The sequence below is a fragment of the Polypterus senegalus genome, chromosome 10 (genome assembly GCF_016835505.1).
Source record: "Polypterus senegalus isolate Bchr_013 chromosome 10, ASM1683550v1, whole genome shotgun sequence".
Taxonomy (NCBI): domain Eukaryota; kingdom Metazoa; phylum Chordata; class Cladistia; order Polypteriformes; family Polypteridae; genus Polypterus; species Polypterus senegalus.
Genome location: NC_053163.1, coordinates 10,371,102 through 10,389,647, shown reverse-complemented (window position 1 = coordinate 10,389,647; position 18,546 = coordinate 10,371,102). Strand labels below are relative to the sequence as shown.

Sequence of the window (18,546 nt, the reverse complement as noted above, 5' to 3'; positions counted from 1 at the left end):
CCTGACCAAAATGTCACCATATTTTGGCTGTAGTTCTTTGTAGTTACACCACCTTTTATGTCTATGACCGCAAGCAACGAGGTAGACCATTGAAATAGGTAGGAGAGAATGTTATACAATTATTCATCATATATTAAAGATAACGGTCCTCCCTGCGTAGAGTTTGCATGTTCTCCCACAGGTTAGGTGGGTTGGCTCCCTGCCTTGTGCCCTGTGTTGATTGGGATTGGCTCCAGCAGGCCCCTGTGACCCTGTAGTTAGGATATAGCGGGTTAGATAATGGATGGATTAACTAGCCATGTTACCTGTTGAAGTCAGGGAATATAGTAAACTTTTAAAATATTTGATCACAGCTGATCTTCAGCACCTTTGCTTGGTATTCATATGTGGTTGGCTCTCTCATGCTCTCTCAGACATTTTCAAGGTGTCTTGCTAACCTACTGTCTGTTTTAATACTTCACGTCTCCTCCTTGATTGTCTCAACCTCTGTTTCCCTAACACTTCCTTTTTTGCTTGTTTAACTAAAGACAAACTGTCCAATTAGATTGCTCAGCAGGACAAGACACGCACACACACACACAGAAGGACAGACCATAGCATTTTATTAGATAGATAGATAGATAGATAGATAGATAGATAGATAGATAGATAGATAGATAGATAGATAGATAGATAGATAGATAGATAGGAAAAAGGCATTACACCGTAATAACTTATAATAAAAGAAAAAAATAAAAGCACTCATAACATTTATCTTAAACACATGAACATGACCTACTAACATAGCAGAAATATTACCATGGAAGGTGGTTATGACTTGGCCCTGTTGATGAGGTTTTGTAATTGTTTATAATTGTATCCCACCCACAGATACTCTCTGCTTTGCCCTCAATTATGTAGTAACAGCATTGGGTAGAAGCTGATCAGTACAACACAGTCGTGATGGCTTATGGGTAGTTTGAACACACATAGCCATGCGTTCTGCTGCTATTCTAGTTGCCTCCAAGATCTAATGAACATGGACTCTCCACTATGGGATTGCACCATTGTTGTACAATGTGCCATATTGGGGTATTTTTGGGTAGAAGGAGTGACACCTGCTGAAATTTACTGAAGGATGTTGGCTCAGTATGGAAGTGAAAGCATCAGGATACAATGAAAAGTCTGTGAATGGGCAGAAAGGCTTAAAGCAGTGTCGGAGATGGCTGGGGTGGCGACCCAGCCAGGACGCCTAGAAAGACCGGAGTAGGTCTAACGCCTTCCCCAGACCATGTGGGGTGATCGTCCTGGGTCCTTTGGGGGCCACGGGTACAGAGCTTAGAAGCTTAACCCTGTAGGGGCCCATGGTCACCGCCAGGGGGAGCCCCCGTGCCTTTGGAGCCCTGGAGTGTTAGATTGCCGGGAAGCACCTGGGGCATATCAGGGTGTGTATAAAAGGGGCCGCCTCCCTTCATACGATGGCTGGAGTCGGCAGTGTAGTGGACGAGGTCTCTGGAGGAGGCAGGAGGTGGCCTGAAGAAGGAAAAAGGCACTGTGTTGTGGTCAGGACTTTGTGGTTGTGTGTGGCACTTTGACTTGTAAATATTGTATAACTAGCAAAATACCCGCGCCTTGCAGCGGAGAAGTAGTGTGTTAAAGAAGTTATGAAAAAGAAAAGGAAACATTTTAAAAATAACGTAACATGATTATCAAAGTAATTGTTTTGTCACTGTTACGAGTGTTGCTGTCATCAAGGATTTGATTATCATTGTTTATTTCAATCAGGTTTGTATTTGGAGGACATGTTGTGTTCAAGTTACATTCCGTGTTTGTCAACCATTGTAAAGATAAGAGGTTTCATTCATCGAAGTGTTCACTACCCAAATCGCTACTCGTGAATCTAAGATGTTTAATAGGCATTCCCTGGATTTGCCTGCGAGTATTTAGCGACAATGTGTCTATTAACTTGTGAATTTTTCTGCAAGTACTTGGCGGCAGCGTCACAAAGTTGTTTTCGTCTAGCTGCATCAGAAAATGTACCACCACGTCTGACACGCCTCCATTTTACAGTTTTCTCACAGCTTGGATTGCTGCTGTCATAATCGGTTTGAGTTTCATGGTTTGTTTCAATTACGTTAGTATTTGCAGGACTTGTGTTGAAGTGACATTCGGCATCTGTCAAGCGTTGTAAGCATAAAACCGGCTTCATCAATAACTTCACATCCAGCTTTTGAGAGTTTAAACATTCATAAACATCAAAGTGTCCACTACTGAAATCGTCACCTGTGAATCAAAGATGTTTAGGAGGCATTGGCGGTTCTCCAAAGGTGTAAAATATTCGGCCATTTCGGTACACTTGAAAGTGACAACCGAACAATTCACCGGCAGCCATCAACTCACATGCAGATGCATAGGTGAAGGGCTTAAGCATTTCACTCTTCTAGTGCTCCTGTGTAGTCTAATTATCTCCTGTACCGTCATCAGTCCACACCTTGAACCTGTCCCAGTCATTCAATACACAAGACACAATGTTTCTCCAGATATCAAGAGTGACCCTGAAATGGCCGTGCAATATGTAACAAAGAGAATGGAAAAGGTAGGTGCCATCTCCGGGCATGGAAACCACTCTGTAAGTGACAGTTCTTTGATCGATGGTGATCACCTCGATAGACATGTTAATGGGGGTACGGTTGGAATGATAAAGGAAATGGGTACCTGAACAATGTAAAATAAGTCTAAAATACCTACACAATAACTATAATCGTAATAAATGAACAATAAATCAGTGGAGAAGCCATGGATTAAATAAAAAGGCTGCAGTTATCAGCAGGGAGACGTGAATACTGTGGCGAAGCAAAGAAGGGAATGAAGAGACCGGAGCGATGGATGGCCTTATAAAGGCAGGCAGCCAACAACATGGGAGGCGTGGGGATGGGGGATGCAACGGCACCTCACACGGCGACCGAGCTGCAGGCTATGGACGTATATATGTACGTAAGTAGGATTCAATTATGACCGTTACACGTAGAATTTTGAAATAAAACCTGCTTAACGTTTGTAAGTAACCTGTAAGGAATGAGCCTGCCAAATTTCAGCCTTCTACCAACACGGGAAGTTGGAGAATTAGTGATGAGTGAGTGAGTGAGTGAGTCAGTCAGTCAGTCAGTGAGGGCTTTGCCTTTTATTAGTAAAGATAAACGTGTTGTAGGTGACATGAACGTGTCTGCCTGTCTGTGGCCGGGCCAGCTTCCACAGCAGTAACAACAAGTGTAACCAATAAATCTGAATTTGGTTAACCATCAATATCACACACAAGCTCATAACAACACGATGAATGCCTTCATCAGAGATGACTAACAGATTACATTGTTTGCTGTTGCTGCACATTTGGATAATCAGCTATGGATCAGCACTTTCCATAGTGTATGATGACTTGGGGCACCATAAAGTTGGCACAACATGAGTACCCAAACAGCTTACTGACCTATACAACCAATGTGCGGAGGTTGCGACCCTGTTCCCGAGATGTTAAATGTTTTGGAGCAGATTGTCACTGGAGATGAGACATTGGTCCGTCACTGTGAGTCGGAAAGCATGAAGTGGAAACACCTATGTTCTCCAGTAAAGAGAAAATTCAAACTACAGGCCTTGACCGAGAAAGTCATGATTTGGCTCTATGGTGTCACAAGTTCACCTCGAATGGTTAGGTTACGAAAACAGTGCGGGCCCAGATTGGGAAGCAGCTGAAAAGCTGAAGCCTATAAAGTGCTCAGTGTATATACACCAGCACCTGCAGAACTGGGGCGGCATGGTGGCACAGTGGTAGCGCTGCTGCCTCGCAGTAAGGAGACCTGCATTCGCTTCATGGGTCCTCCCTGCGTGGAGTTTGCATGTTCTTCCCGTGTCTGCAGTCCAAAGACATGCAGGTTAGGTGCACTGGCAATCCTAAATTGTCCCTAGTGTGTGCTTTATATGTGTGTGTCCTGCGGTGCGTTGGCACCCTGCCTGGGGTTTGTTTCCAGCTTTGCGCCCTGTGTTGGCTGGGATTGGCTCCAGCAGACCCCCATAACCCTGTGTTAGGTTATAGAAGGTTGGAGACTGACTGACATATGTGTACATTGGCAAAATAATATTATTACAGCCTGGGTAAAAAGCAGTTCATCTTCTTTATGTTACCAGGTGGCTGTCTGTCTTATTAGTCTCTCGTCCGGTTTGGTCTTTGCTCATATGTGGTCTGGCATGAGCCATGGATGGAATGGCAGGCAGCGTGGCCTGTCTAATTATTGCTGCCAAGAGACAGAGAAAATGAAACTTCCTTGTTACCCTGTCTGTATCTTCTTTGATGTACCACCCGGACCAACGGAATATTAAAGTGTGTAAGGCGACTCCCTGCGTCATTCCTGTCCTATTTCAGTGTAACTCAGCCGTAGTCCATCTCCATTCGGATGGCAATTTCATCTCAGCCACCTGTGTTCCCTCAGGCTAACTGACCAGTCAGTTTCAACAAAAATCGATGCAAAACCTTAAAACAGCGTTTCTCAACTTTGAAGTATTTGCGACCCGAGTTTTCATAACAGTTTTAATTGCGCCCCCCCCCTAACATTTTTTTTGAAAGGAGCCCACAAATACCATTTTTTTCTTTTTTAATTAATGATATATCATAGATGTATATTTTATTATACCTACTTAACATTTATCTGCATTTATCTAACTCTATATTTATTTTTCTACTATCATAATGTAGTTTAAGTTAATTTGTTTTGGTATTCAATAGATGTATTTTTCATATTTTCAATTCTTGTTTTCTTTTTAAAACATCTTCGCGCACCCCTTTTTGTTACTTTGCACCCCCCTAGGGGGTCTGCCCCACAGATTGAGAACCACTACCTTAAAGAATGAGTTTGATATTTTCAAGTTGAAGTTATTTCTTCAAAACAGGGTATATATGCATTTGACACACAAAACTATGTACTATACTTAAGCATTTTCTATAAAATTTTAAAACATATCTCACAAGCACTGCTGCTTTACAATTGGGGAAATGGGGCATGAAGGTCAGGTGAGACCAGGTCAGGTTGGGGAGCATGCACTGGTACAGCGTGTTTCTACACCCATCACATGATGAAACAGCTTGGTTGGCAACCCCCCAGGCAGAGACCCTCTGGAAATGACCCTCTATCTGCCACAGCCAGCTGTTAATGTGGGTGTCCCCTTGGCCTGGTCCAGCTACTTGGGTCCTCGAAAATTAGGATACTATGAGCCGGATTACCCTCGGCGAATCACGCCACATGGCTGCAGTGCCGTAACGGAGGCTCCCTCCCAATGCAGGTAACGTGCCCCATTCAGGACTCCATGAGCAACACAAAGTCAAACCAACATTGCCGCCCTGTGACCAAACTTCATACAATGGGAGACCGAGCCTTTGTAGCTGCTGCTTCACGGCTCTGGAATGAGAACCTGAGAACACAGCAGATTGTGGGCCATTTTAAAAACAGCTAAAGACGTTTCTATTTAGGAAAGCTTATTAACAAGAATGCTATAATTATTGTTGTTTTATCTCTGTTTTTATCTTGCTTTGCCTTTGTTTAAACTTTTTATGTAGCACTTTGAGATTTACTGCTAATGTAAAGTGCCCTATAAATAAAATGGATTATTATTATTATTATTATTATTCTCAGTTGAATGTCAAATTTACCTGGCTTTTACTTTAGTTATTTATTTTTTCTTATTTATATTATTTATTATTGTATGTAGCCCTCCAGAGTTGCACTGAAGAAGGCAGGCTGTATTGTAGGAGTAAAGCTGGACAGTTTGACATCTGTGGCAGAGCGACGGGCACTAAGCAAACTCCTGCCAACCATGAAGAATCCACTGCATCCACTGAACAGGATCATCTCCAGACAGAGGAGCAGCTTCAGTGACATACTACTGTCACCGTCCTGCTCCACTGACAGACTGAGGAGAATGCTAACATTAATTTTATTTTAATTTTTTTCATTTTTATTACTATTTAATTTAATATTGTTCTTTATAAGTATGCTGCTGCTGGAGTATGGGAATTTCCACTTGGGATTAATAAAGTATCTATCTATCTATCTATCTATCTATCTATCTATCTAAAACAAATATTGTTGAAATGGCATTGAATTCTAGCTTTCTTTGTTTGATTTGAGTCATTGACTTCATGTTGATACAATGGCAATGCTACTTCAATATATAAAAAATGAATTGTAATGTAGAACTAAATTATAATGCAACTTAAACATGATGATGCTGCAGTCCTGTACATGAGGAAACTTTCCCTTACATCATAATTGACTACCCCTGGTCTAGATGTTTCTTTGACTTATGCTCTGTGTGTGTGTGCAATTCCACATTTTTTCACCAGCCTCCTTTCTAACATCACATAATATGACAGAGGGGTCATGGAGGGTCAGAACGTAGCCTGGCAGCGGTGACTCCAAGGCAGGAATCACCCCTGGTGCCTGTCCACACTGCAAAAAAAAAATGCATATGCAAACAAAAAAACTTGAAACGAGAGTTGTTTTGCCAGTGGGTTAAGCAAAATGTACTTGTCAAGATTTCTTAAAATAAGCTAAATAATTGCAAGAACAAATTTTTCAATAAGTCAATAATTGCTACATTGAGGTTTAAAGCTTTTCCACACAGTGTATTGTTGTGCCCGCTCACCCTCTCACCCACAAGGGTCACTAATTTCAGGACATTAAACCAGATTGCCCTGAGGAGAAGCAGGCAGACACGGGGAGAAAATGCAAACTCCACACACACACACACACACACACACACTGCACACAAAAAAAGACTTCAGCAAACCATTGAGGTCAGCAAAATATACTTGATAAGATTTCTTCGAATTAGCAAAATAATCTTAAACACACATTTCTTGATAAATCGATAAATTGCACAACAGGGATCTCATTTTTTGCAGTGCACAAGGATTTGAACACAAGGCAGTGCTAACCATTACTGCGCTGTTCCCCTCCAAAGTTAACGTCTCGGGTGCAAATGCCCCACCACTATGGTGAATGCTCAGTGTTTTTTTAAAGAGACTTCACGGGGTCACTTGGGAGTTTAAAAAGATCAACCCGCATGCATAAATGCCAATGCTTTTTTGAGACAAACGATGAAGGCAGAAAGTAACAACATGGATATCGAGGAGGACTCCCTGAGACTGGGGCCACGCCAGGTGGCGGGCAGCAAGGGGGTACCAACCTGATTCTGTTTACTGTGGAGTGAAATGGAGAGCCTCAGCGGTGCTAAGCTACTGCAACTACAGCCGAAAAAGTTTAAAAAGAAGACCATCTGGGGGGTTTATAGGTTTATACTTTAAAAAGAGTGGCTCCTCTGAGATATTTTGTGGATGTCTATTCATTTTTAATGAACTAAATAAAAAGTTTTTTTTTTTTGCTTTTTCATTACTGTAAGGGTACCAATCAGGGTATTAAAAAGTGCACTTGAATTAAAAAAAAAAAAAGATGTTTGAAAAGTTAATATGAAACGAGAATAGCATTAGCAATTTGCTTCACTGGTGCGCTATGGGTGGCGCTGCTGCCTCGCAGTTAGGAGACTCGGGTTTGCTTCCCGGGTCCTCCCTGCGTGGAGTTTGCATGTTCTCCTCGTGTCTGCTTTGGTTTCCTCCCACAGTCCAAAGACATGCAGGTTAGGTGCATTGGCGATTCTAAATTGTCCCGTGTGTGGGCATGTGTGTGTGTGCCTTGAGGTTGGCTGGCGCTCTGCCCAGGGTTTATTTCCTGCCTTGCGCCCTGTGTTGGCTGGGATTGGCTCCAGCAGACCCCCGTGACCCTGTAGTTAGGATATAGTGAGCTGGATAATGGATGGACGGATGGTGCATTATGTCGGTTTAATTTTCTTAACATCTGGACATTTGTAATAAATGGCCCCCCTCTTTAATTGTCATTCTGGGCCCTTGATCAGCTGCACGCTTCTGCTCTCCTGGCATCCAAATGAGTTTCTCTGCAGGTCCTCCCAGATATCAAAGCCACAGAAATTAAATAAGTGCAGATACTCTGAACGGGATGGGTGTCCATCTACTGAGGAGTGAAGAAAAAAAAAACCCCGGACCCTCAGATGCATTGAGTAGGAGGCCGTAAACTGAAGAATTAAGCTGTTAACACTGATCTGTTTTGTTTTCTTTGCCCTTTCAATTTGACTCGGACCACTTCTTTGTAAAAATGTGACTACTGGGCCACTCATTTCAGAAGAGCTGAGTAAATCCAAACCAGTGATTTTAATGCACAGATTTGTTCATTTGGAGAAAGAGAGAAAAAAGAGAGCTAACACATTATTTAACGCATAGAAATCAACTTAGGAGGAATGGGGCTCAAAGTGCGGTGTGCATTTAAAATCCTTCAGGACGCCCGCTACAAAGGAGCCTATCGAATTTGCCTTAAAAATGCATTCCTTATAATGAAGGGAATGGTGACGGGATGACACTAATGTCAGAGTTCTGGCCCTTCCACTGTCTTTATGGGGTCTGCACATTCTCCTCAGGTCGGCGTACGTTTTCTCCGCATACTTTGTGACAGGCTGACTGCCAAACTGAAAATGTGCAGGAGTGAGTGATGGACCCCCATCCGTGGTTCGACCACCCAGTAACTATATATTAAAATAAACAGGTGCTTCTGAGACCCCCACCCAATATGGCTGCAGGCTTTTACTTCCAGTCAGTGAGTCATTTTCCCTCCAGTTAATCTCTTTGAACTCTTTCCCTCTTTGCTGTTCATTAATTCTGCAATCAGAACACATTTACAGATATCTATATCTTCAAATGCTCAACTCTCTTTTCCTGTTTTCCTTAATAATTTGCCTTTTTTTTTTGTGTCGTTTGCTCCATTAATGTTGTTCTAGTTATGACAATTAACAATGAGCAGCAGACACCCGGGCAGACGAAAGGAAATGAGGAACGGCTGAGGCGACTTGACCGTCAGACCCACCGATGTGCTCACGGCTAAATAACCACAGCAAAAGGAAAAGTCAAATGCAAATCATCATGATAATGGTGAAAATCATAAAAAACCTGGTTACGAAAAACACAAAGTAACATACAGAAATGCCTTATACACACTTAGTTTTGTAGTTTCAAAACCGCGAAATGAGTGAGTATCAGCTTGCCAATTATAAAACACAAGCTGGTGGGACCAAAAACCTGTAGCCACACGAGAGGACTGAGTTTGATAACCACTGCAAAAAAATAAACTCATTAACAGGGTTAGGATTAGGGTTAGGGCAAGGCTTAGGGTTCAGGTTGTTCCAATGAAAAATATTTCATATTTGACCAGTAACTCTTGAAAATCAGTATTGGTGGATTGGGGATCAAAGTTTAAGCTTGATGTCAGCTTTTCATCAGAAATAAGAGGGTGCAGCTCAGCACTCGAGTTTCTTTTCTATTACGAGGGTCCACTGGAAATACTTCTTTACAGTTTGTCATATCTAACAAGATGAGTTCATCAAGAACACGGGGACACAGTTGGAAACTTGTTAAGGGTAAATTTCGCACAGACATTAGGAAGTTTTTCTTTACACAAAGAATGATAGACACTTGGAACAAGCGACCAAGTAGTGTGGTAGACAGTAAGACATTAGGGACTTTCAAAACTCGACTTGATGTTTTCTTGGAGGAAACAAGTGGATAGGACTGGCGAGCTTTGTTGGGCTGAATGGCCTGTTCTCGTCTCGAGTGTTCTAATGTTCTAACAGGGGATGAGCCTTGCAACCCCACTCCAAAAATGAGCATACAAAATAAAACAGAGATTCACAATCAGCAACATCTGACGCCACTCGATATCCATTATTTTTAAGCCTGTTAATGAACATGAAAGCAAGTTTTATAATCAAAAATGCACAGATGAAACAGTGAACTACGGTCAGGGACCGTAAAGCCCTACAACAGATAGTAAAGACAGCTGAGAAGATCATCCGTGTCTCTCTTCCATCCATCATGGACATTTACACCACACGCTGTATCTGCAAAGCCACCAGCATTGTGAATGATCCAACACACCCTGCACACTCACTGTTTACAATCCTGCCATTGGGAAAAAGGTTCCGAAGCATTCGGGCCCTCACCACCTCACCACCAGAATTTGGAACAGTTTTTTCCCCCAAGCAGTCAGATTCCTGAACACTCGTTCTGCTCTGCAATGTTGTACATGTTTGCACATTTGTCTCACATGCACCTTGTAACATATTATGTGTCTTTATGTTATGTGTTGTGGATTCTTCATTGTCCCGTGTTCTATGTAGCACCATGGTCCTGGAGGAACTGTATGCTGTACTACAGTATATGGATGAAATGACAATAAATACTCTTGAATTGAATTGACCTAACACATTATTATTTACAAATAAAATAATAAAGTTTTATTATTATTAATAATATAGGTGGCACAGGGATGCAGTAGCTATAGCTGCTGGCACCCTGACTTTGAATTCTGTGGCGCTTTGGCATTGTTTTTTCTGGAGCCTGTGCAGGTTTTACCTCCCACACCCACAAAGACAGACATGTCAGGTTAATTGGCAAACCTGAAATGGTTCTGGTGTGTGTGTGTGTGCGTGTGTGTGTGAGTGTGGGTGTCCAGCCATATTAGGGTTTGTGTTCCTGCCTTGTGCCCAATGCTGCCTGGATTGGCACTGGTCCTTTGTGACCCTCAAGTAGGTTTGAGACTATCGCAATACTTATTATTATCTTTAAAACACATACCAAAGATAAGACAGCTGAAAAATGTAAAGGATACAAAACTACTTTTTTATATTTGTAGTAAATTAAAGAATGGACTGGCACCCTAAGCAGACCGTTTTTTTCCTTTTGTCCAGTGCTACTGTGACCCCGGCCTGCAATAAATGAGCTTGAACCTGACATGACATAAAATAACAATGCTACTTTCCCCATGACATGAGGTTTATACTAATTATCTATACAAATAAAAGGCAAAGCCCTCACTCACTCACTCACTCACTCATTGACTCACTCACTCACTCACTCACTCACTGACTCATCACTAGTTCTCAAACATCCCGTGTAGGTAGAAGGCTGAAATTTGGCAGGCTCATTCCTTACAGTCCTTACAAAAGTTGGGCAGGCTTCATTTCGAAATTCTACGCGTAATGGTCATAACTGGAAGGTATTTTTCTCCATTTACTGTAATGGAGTTGAGCTCGAAAGCTGTGCAGGGCGGAGTTTTGTGTGATATCATCACGCCTCCCACGTAATCACGTGAACTGACTTTTAACGCAGTACGTAGAAAACCAGGAAGAGCTCCAAAATGCGCTGAAGAAAACATGCATTATATAATCGAGAAGGCAGCGAAACAATAGAACGCGAGCGAATGACATATACAACCATATTCATGACTGCTGCTACTTCGGAAACAAAGCACGGTGTAAACATAAAATTTAAATTAAGTTCATAGACAGGCTGCCGCTGGCGTTTGTCATGCCCACGGGTAATGCGGGATACAAGTTTAATGAGAGGACGCAGGATATAAACGAGAGTTGTATATTATTGTTATTAATGGCCCGGGGATATGAAGCGCTGGTAACACAATAAACTACTGTAACAGATTAAGATGCTTCTCGCACCCTTGTACCCTCAGACTATACGTCAGACACCAGGTAAAAGTCCAAAGATGATATTTATTCTAATAATAAGTGCACAAAGCACGCTCCTCTCCACAATTCTCAAATAATACAATAATTAATAACCACAATAATAAACAATCCTCCACTCCCAGACGCTTAGCCACCCTGCCTCCCAACTCAGCTCATCGTCTGGGAGCTCCCATAGTCCTTTTATGTTCCCTGACCCGGAGGTGTTCCTTCCCAACAGTCCACAAGTCCTTATTCCTTCCGGGTCAGGGTAAATAATGTTTCTCACCCCGAAGCCGCCGCTCTTCCTATGACGAACTTCCGGGTCATAGGGCATGAAGAATTCTTCGGTCCTCCCTGCAGCTCCCTCTCGTGGCCCCCATGGCATCCAGCAGGGCGGTGCACAAAAACTACATGGTCCATAATGCCCTGCTGGTCTTCTGGGGACCTCCATGCTGCAAGGAGGGCTCCACCTGGCGGCTTGGGGGTATTGGCCGGGGGACATGGCCGGCCATATCTTACAGTACTCCCCAGCGACAATTATAAAGATTCGGAGCGGCCTGCCCCGAGAGGGAAGTCTTCCTCCAAGAGGACGCGTCATCCGGGCTCTGACTGCGTTGTCCCTGTCCTCGAGCAAACCTTGGGGGAACGGTGTACCTCCTGTCTCCCCGGGGACATTGGCGCCACTCGTGACCCGGTCGCTGGCAATTGTAGCACCGACGAAGTCCTCCTGGTTGGCTCTTTTCCCGAGACCTGAAACATCTCGGGAACTCGGTCAGCTCCACCCTTTCCCCCGCCAAGGAGGGTTTTCTGGCCGCCTCGCTGCTCTCCGCCCTTTTTCCCACCTTGTCAGGAGACCCACGGTGTATTTCGGGGATCTCCTGCTTACTTGTCGGCGACAGCTTGAGTCTCTCTATTAGAGAAAGAGAGCCTCTTTGCTGTTTGCATGCCCGTTGACTTTAAAGAAACCAGAGGCGGCGTCTTCAGCACCGCATCGCTCCGAGAGACAGCACTTTTCAGCTGCTCTGGTACGATCAGTGCTTCCACCGCCCTTCTGTCATCACACCACACTCGTTTGTAGGGCTCGTGTGACTTGGCACCCGCTACTAATTAACGCGGGCCCGCGTCACTCTGTGTCCCCTTATTCTGTACGGTACCGGTAAAACTCACCTGTACCGCCAAATCAATCATAATGGGAGACTCCTGACCAAATCGCCGTAGGAATTCATCCACCCTCCTTAAAGGCGCCGCCGCTGCTCCCAGATCCCCAGTGATCTTCTTTATTGTCTCCACCACCTGTAAAATTTGTGCACGGGCTGAAGCAACTTTTCCAGCTCGTGCACGCCCAAAAAGTTACTTGATTCACCCGGAGGCATGCTCGAGCCATCATTAGCCTTACCCTCCGGGTGGGAGCCAATAAACACGGCCGCTCCTGGCACGTGCTCAGACAGGTCCCGCAAGGGAGCCTGGGATTTGGAGTTCTTTTCGAGGACCGCGGTGCCGCTTTTGGCTGACTGTGATCCGTCTGTATCAATTTATCGACGGACCGATCAATCATTTCCAGACCTCCTTACCTTTTTGTAGGAGAGCGGTACTTGATCGCCTCCCTTTCCCCTTCGAAAAACTCAAGTCCGTCTTTTCTTGGGCGAAGCCACAAACAGCTGGATACGGAACGTCACCTTCCTGGAATCCCTTGTGGTAGGTCACGTGTCCTCGCCGCACCCGTAATGCGGAAGTGCTTCGGGTTACTCGTTTGCCTGAATGAGAGCGCGCCATCGCCTTCGGGTCGGTCTTCTGCCTCCCGCAGAGCCTTCGGATGGACATCTGGGAGGTATGTACATGGGACATCATGTGTTAATTTAAAAAGATTATTCAGTACATTCCCCGTACATACCTCGTCGGTGACGTCCTCCTCGAAATCTCTCCCGAAATGCGTAGCCGCTCCATAGCTCCTCTTGAGCGCAGGCAATGCCGAGCGCTAGACCTCCGCTGTTGCTGGCGCTCTGCTTTGTCTTCTTCTTCCCCATGACGGACTTGATAAAGATGAGGTTTCTGGCGATTTTTCTGTGTGTGTCGTGGACGCTGTCTTCCGGGATATTCTGTCCACAATAAATTTTTAAATTCAGGTCCTCTGCCAAACTGACGGCCAGAGAATCCTGCCGGAGCTACGCCAATTGTAACAGATTAAGATGCTTCTCGCACCCTTGTACCCTCAGACTATACGTCAGACACCAGGTAAAAGTCCAAAGATGATATTTATTCTAATAATAAGTGCACAAAGCACGCTCCTCTCCACAATTCTCAAATAATACAATAATTAATAACCACAATAATAAACAATCCTCCACTCCCAGACGCTTAGCCACCCTGCCTCCCAACTCAGCTCATCGTCTGGGAGCTCCCATAGTCCTTTTATGTTCCCTGACCCGGAGGTGTTCCTTCCCAACAGTCCACAAGTCCTTATTCCTTCCGGGTCAGGGTAAATAATGTTTCTCACCCCGGAAGCCCGTCGCTCTTCCTATGACGAACTTCCGGGTCATAGGGCATGAAGAATTCTTCGGTCCTCCCTGCAGCTCCCTCTCGTGGCCCCCATGGCATCCAGCAGGGCGGTGCACAAAAACTACATGGTCCATAATGCCCTGCTGGTCTTCTGGGGACCTCCATGCTGCAAGGAGGGCTCCACCTGGCGGCTTGGGGTATTGGCCGGGTACATGGCCGGCCATATCTTACACTACAGATCCCATAATGCAGCACTTCAGCTGCCTTGCCGAACACTTACCGCGTTAATCAAGTCTAGCTTATGATGCTGCAAGTTATTGCGAAGCTAGCTCACACGATGCCGAAGAGAAAAGGTGATTCTGAAAATAGAGCCTTTAAAAACCGATGGGAAGCTGAGTATATGTTTACTGACATTGCCGGTAAACCCGTGTGTCTCATTTGTGGAGCTAATGTGGCTGTAATTACAGAATTTAATCTAAGACGGCACTATGAGACAAGACATCAAGATAACCTGAAAGACCTGAATGCAATGCAGAAGATATAGAAAGCAGAAGTTAAAGAAGAATCCAGCTAGGGTTACCACTTTTAATACAAAAAAATAAGGGACGCACACTTTGCAGACTCTACTTAAAAGACCCGCCCTCCTCACTGGACAGTTAAAAAGTCCAGTCAATCAAACTAACAATGACATCAAGTATTACCCAATCAAAAGTAGGAAAGGAGGCATCTTCATAAAATGCGTGTGGGATGATTTGCATGAGACACTGCTTTAAAAAAAAATGATAAAAAAGTACGGGACAAAACCCGTCCCGTATTGATTCAAAACGGGACGTGCAATTTCATTCTCAAATACGGGACGATTCCGTATTTTAAAGGACGGGTGGCAACCCTAAATCCAGCAGACGTTTTTACCCGTGCAAAATCACAAAGTGATTTCAAGTGAAATTTCCCTGTTGCCAAGTAATGTTGAACCAAGTCGGTACAACGGTGTTCCCAAATACGCACTTTGCTGATAAACTAAGCGCACTGCGCACTGAGTTCGCACGGCGCTTTGGTGACTTTGAAGAACAAAAAAATAATTTTGAGTTGTTTCGCAACCCATTTGCCGTCGATGTGGAAACTGCACCTCTGCAGATTCAGATGGAGGTGATTGAGCTGTAGTGTAATGGCACACTGAAGGCAAAGTACGATACTGCACGGCCCACACAGTTTATTCACTCTATTCACGCACAAATGCTCCAGCTCCGTCTACATGCGGCTCGAACCTTGTGCATGTTTGGTAGCACATATCTGTGTGAGAAGCTCTTCTCAGTGATAAAGACTAACAAAACAGCACACAGGAGTCGCCTCACTGATGAGCACCTGCAGTCCATCCTGAGAATCTCCACAACACAGAACTTCACACCAAACAGAAACGAACCTGTGGCCAAAAAAAGATGCCAGGCGTCCAGCTCTAAAATGACATATGAGCAAACACAACTGAATGATTTGATTTGTTATTGCTGAAAGGAACACATTTTATTTATATTTCCAGGTTTTGTTATGCAGCATGTTCATATTTGAATTTGTATAATTTTGACAGGGTATATTTTTATGGAGAGCAAAATCTTTTGGGATATTTAAAATTTAAGTTTATTTTTTATATAAAATTACATAAGAGTAAAGAAATTTGAATGTTCTTTTAACGTTTACTTTATTTCTAATATGTATAATTTAGACAGGATATATTTTTATGGAGAGCAAAATATTAGAAGTTATTTAAGGTTTGAGTTGATTTATTCCGGAATAATATTCCTGTCTGTTTTTATTCACATTTATGTTCAAAAAAGTAAAATTTTAAAAGTTTAAAAGTTTTAAAAGTTTAGTTTTAGTGTGTTCAATAAATGTTTATTTATTTGTAAAGTGTGTTTTGGATTTTGGCCCCCTGTGCAATTGAGTTTGACACCCCTGATTTAGTCGACACAAATATCTTTGGTTGGAATGTAAGGCGAATTTACTCTTTACATTTGTATGGTGAAGAAAAATGTATGCAATGATGCCTACATTTAACTTACATTCCTACCAAAGATATTTCTGTCGACTAAATAAAAATTCCTTCTATTTAAAATTTAAATAGAACTTGAACAGAAACGATAGTTCATAATATCCACGCAGACTTGCACGTAGGAGCGGGAGTCATCCGTTTTAACAAACAGCGTATTGCACTGATACGAAATAGCCTGCCCATTTAATTATTTAGGAATGGATAAATTAAGATTTTGTACAAATAATGCTTTTCATTTTTCTTCCTTGATGGATTCTGCCACCCCCAGCAACAGTAGCTCGCACCCCAAAGAGTGTATATATTATATATATATATATGTGTGTGTGTGTGTATATGTATATATGTAGATATGTATGTATATGTATATATATGTTTATATATGTGTATATATATATATGTGTATTTGTGTGTATATATGTGTGTGTAAGTATATGTATGTGTGTATATGTAGATATGTATATATATATATATATATGTATGTATATGTGTGTGTGTATATATGACAGCAACACTCATCACTCACAACAGTGACAAAACAATTACGTTGACAATCATGTTACGTTATTTTCAAAATGTTTCCTTTTCTTTTTCTTTCCTTCTTTAACACACTACTTCTCCGCTGCTAAGCGCGGGTATTTTGCTAGTAATTAATATAATTAATAAGGGGTTTTGTCTCTGCCTTGTGCCCAATACTGCCCAGATTGGCCCTGGCCCTCAGTGGTCCTCAAGCAGATCTGAGGTATAATTATCTGTAAAACGCATACCAAAGACAATAACCCAGTTGAAGAATTCAAAGGAAATAAAACTAGATTCTGACATGTTTTATACTTTTATATTTGTAATAAATTGAAGCATAGACTGGCACCCTATGCAAGGCTGTTTCTTGCCCTGTGCCCAGTGCTGCTGCGACCCTGACTTGAATTAATTGTGCCTGACATGACATGAAAAATTCACACAATATATTTTTTATACTAATTATAATTACTCTAATTATAAATTATATATTCCAAACTCCAATGTTATTTTCTTTTTTTATAATAACTAAAGTATTACTTTTCATTTTCCAAAATTTCCACAATATAATCTTTTCCCTTATTTGTGAAAATTCATCCTTACTGTTTTCAGATAAAATAAAATAACAATCAGAGGATCAAAGACTGCAAGTTTAAATATCATTTTGGATGCACAATATTACATGAATGTCACACTTTTATATTTCGAGATGAACCAGTTCTAACCTGGAGGCTGCTGGTTGCCTGGAGATGGATGTCCAAGAGGAAGGGTCAGTTCAGAATATACCATATCAGCTGCCATATCAGACCACTAGCTGAGCGCAGGGTTGGTGGTGTGCCTTTGAGTGGCATTACCTTCAAGCATGAAACAAGTTTTAAGGAACCAGTACAGGAAATGTGGTCATGCTCGTGTGAAGTTTAAGTATTAGCACCACTTTCAGCAATCAACGCTAAATGGCATTTCATCTCCTCTCACTTATCTGCGTTCTTCTTATTTTTTTTTGTATTGCAGCACATTTTAGATAAGAAACTTCAGATTCAGAGAATTTACACATCTGCCAGTTTGCTAACAGGCAGCAGTTCTACCAGATCGCAAGGTACTTTTTATCGGACCTGAGGATCTCCTGCTGCTGCTGCAGAACCCCTCTCAGGAAGGAAAAGAGGCGTGGATGTGTCATTGATAGTGAGGCGAAGTAAAGGTCTGGAAAAACGATTACAAGAGTTAAGTCAGATAAAGATTGGCAAGTAAATGCTGTTAAATTCTCGATAACAATACAGAAATTAAACAAATGAACTGGTGAGGAAGGCAGACTCTATTGTAGACACGGAGCTGGACAGTTTGACATCCGTGGCAGAGCGATGGGCACTGAGCAGGCTCCTGTCAATCATGGAGAATCCACTGAACAGGATCATCTCCAGACAGAGGAGCAGCTTCAGTGACAGACTGAGGAGACCCCACACTATGTGACTCTTCAGTTCCACGTTAACATTATACAAAGTTATTGTCTGTTATACCTGCCTCGCACTCTCCACCTTGCATTTTTTAACTTGTACTGCGCTTTTATTGCTCTTTACTTAATAGTTTTTATCAGTATGCTGCTGCTGGAGTATGTGAATTTCCCCTTGGGGATTAATTATCTATCTATCTATCTAACCAACCAGGGTTCATCCTGGAGGGGAGACATCAAATAGCTCACAAAGAAACCCAATTTTAGACCAGCTGGCTTAAAGTAAGGGCCTTCTTTGTCTTTGTCTACATAATAATATGGCCACCTTTTCCAGGGCCTCACAGTACGCACATTATGGCATCCTTTTGATGCCCTCAAAATTCTAGTTGTGGCTAATTCCCTCTGTTTTCTAAATTGGTTTTCCTGTGGTTCAGTCCCA

The 18,546-nt window shown here is 42.7% G+C and overlaps 1 protein-coding gene across 1 annotated transcript in view; it reads right to left on the bottom strand.

Moving 5' to 3' along the window:
* Nucleotides 1-17,548, bottom strand: part of LOC120536700 (killer cell lectin-like receptor subfamily G member 1) — a 45,273-nt gene extending 27,725 nt beyond the window's left edge. The window contains exon 1 of the mRNA XM_039765147.1: nt 17,386-17,548. Within this exon, the coding sequence (XP_039621081.1) occupies nt 17,386-17,461 (76 nt within the window). The 5' untranslated portion in view covers nt 17,462-17,548. The remainder of the gene's footprint in view (nt 1-17,385) is intronic.
* Nucleotides 17,549-18,546: the final 998 nt, after the last annotated feature.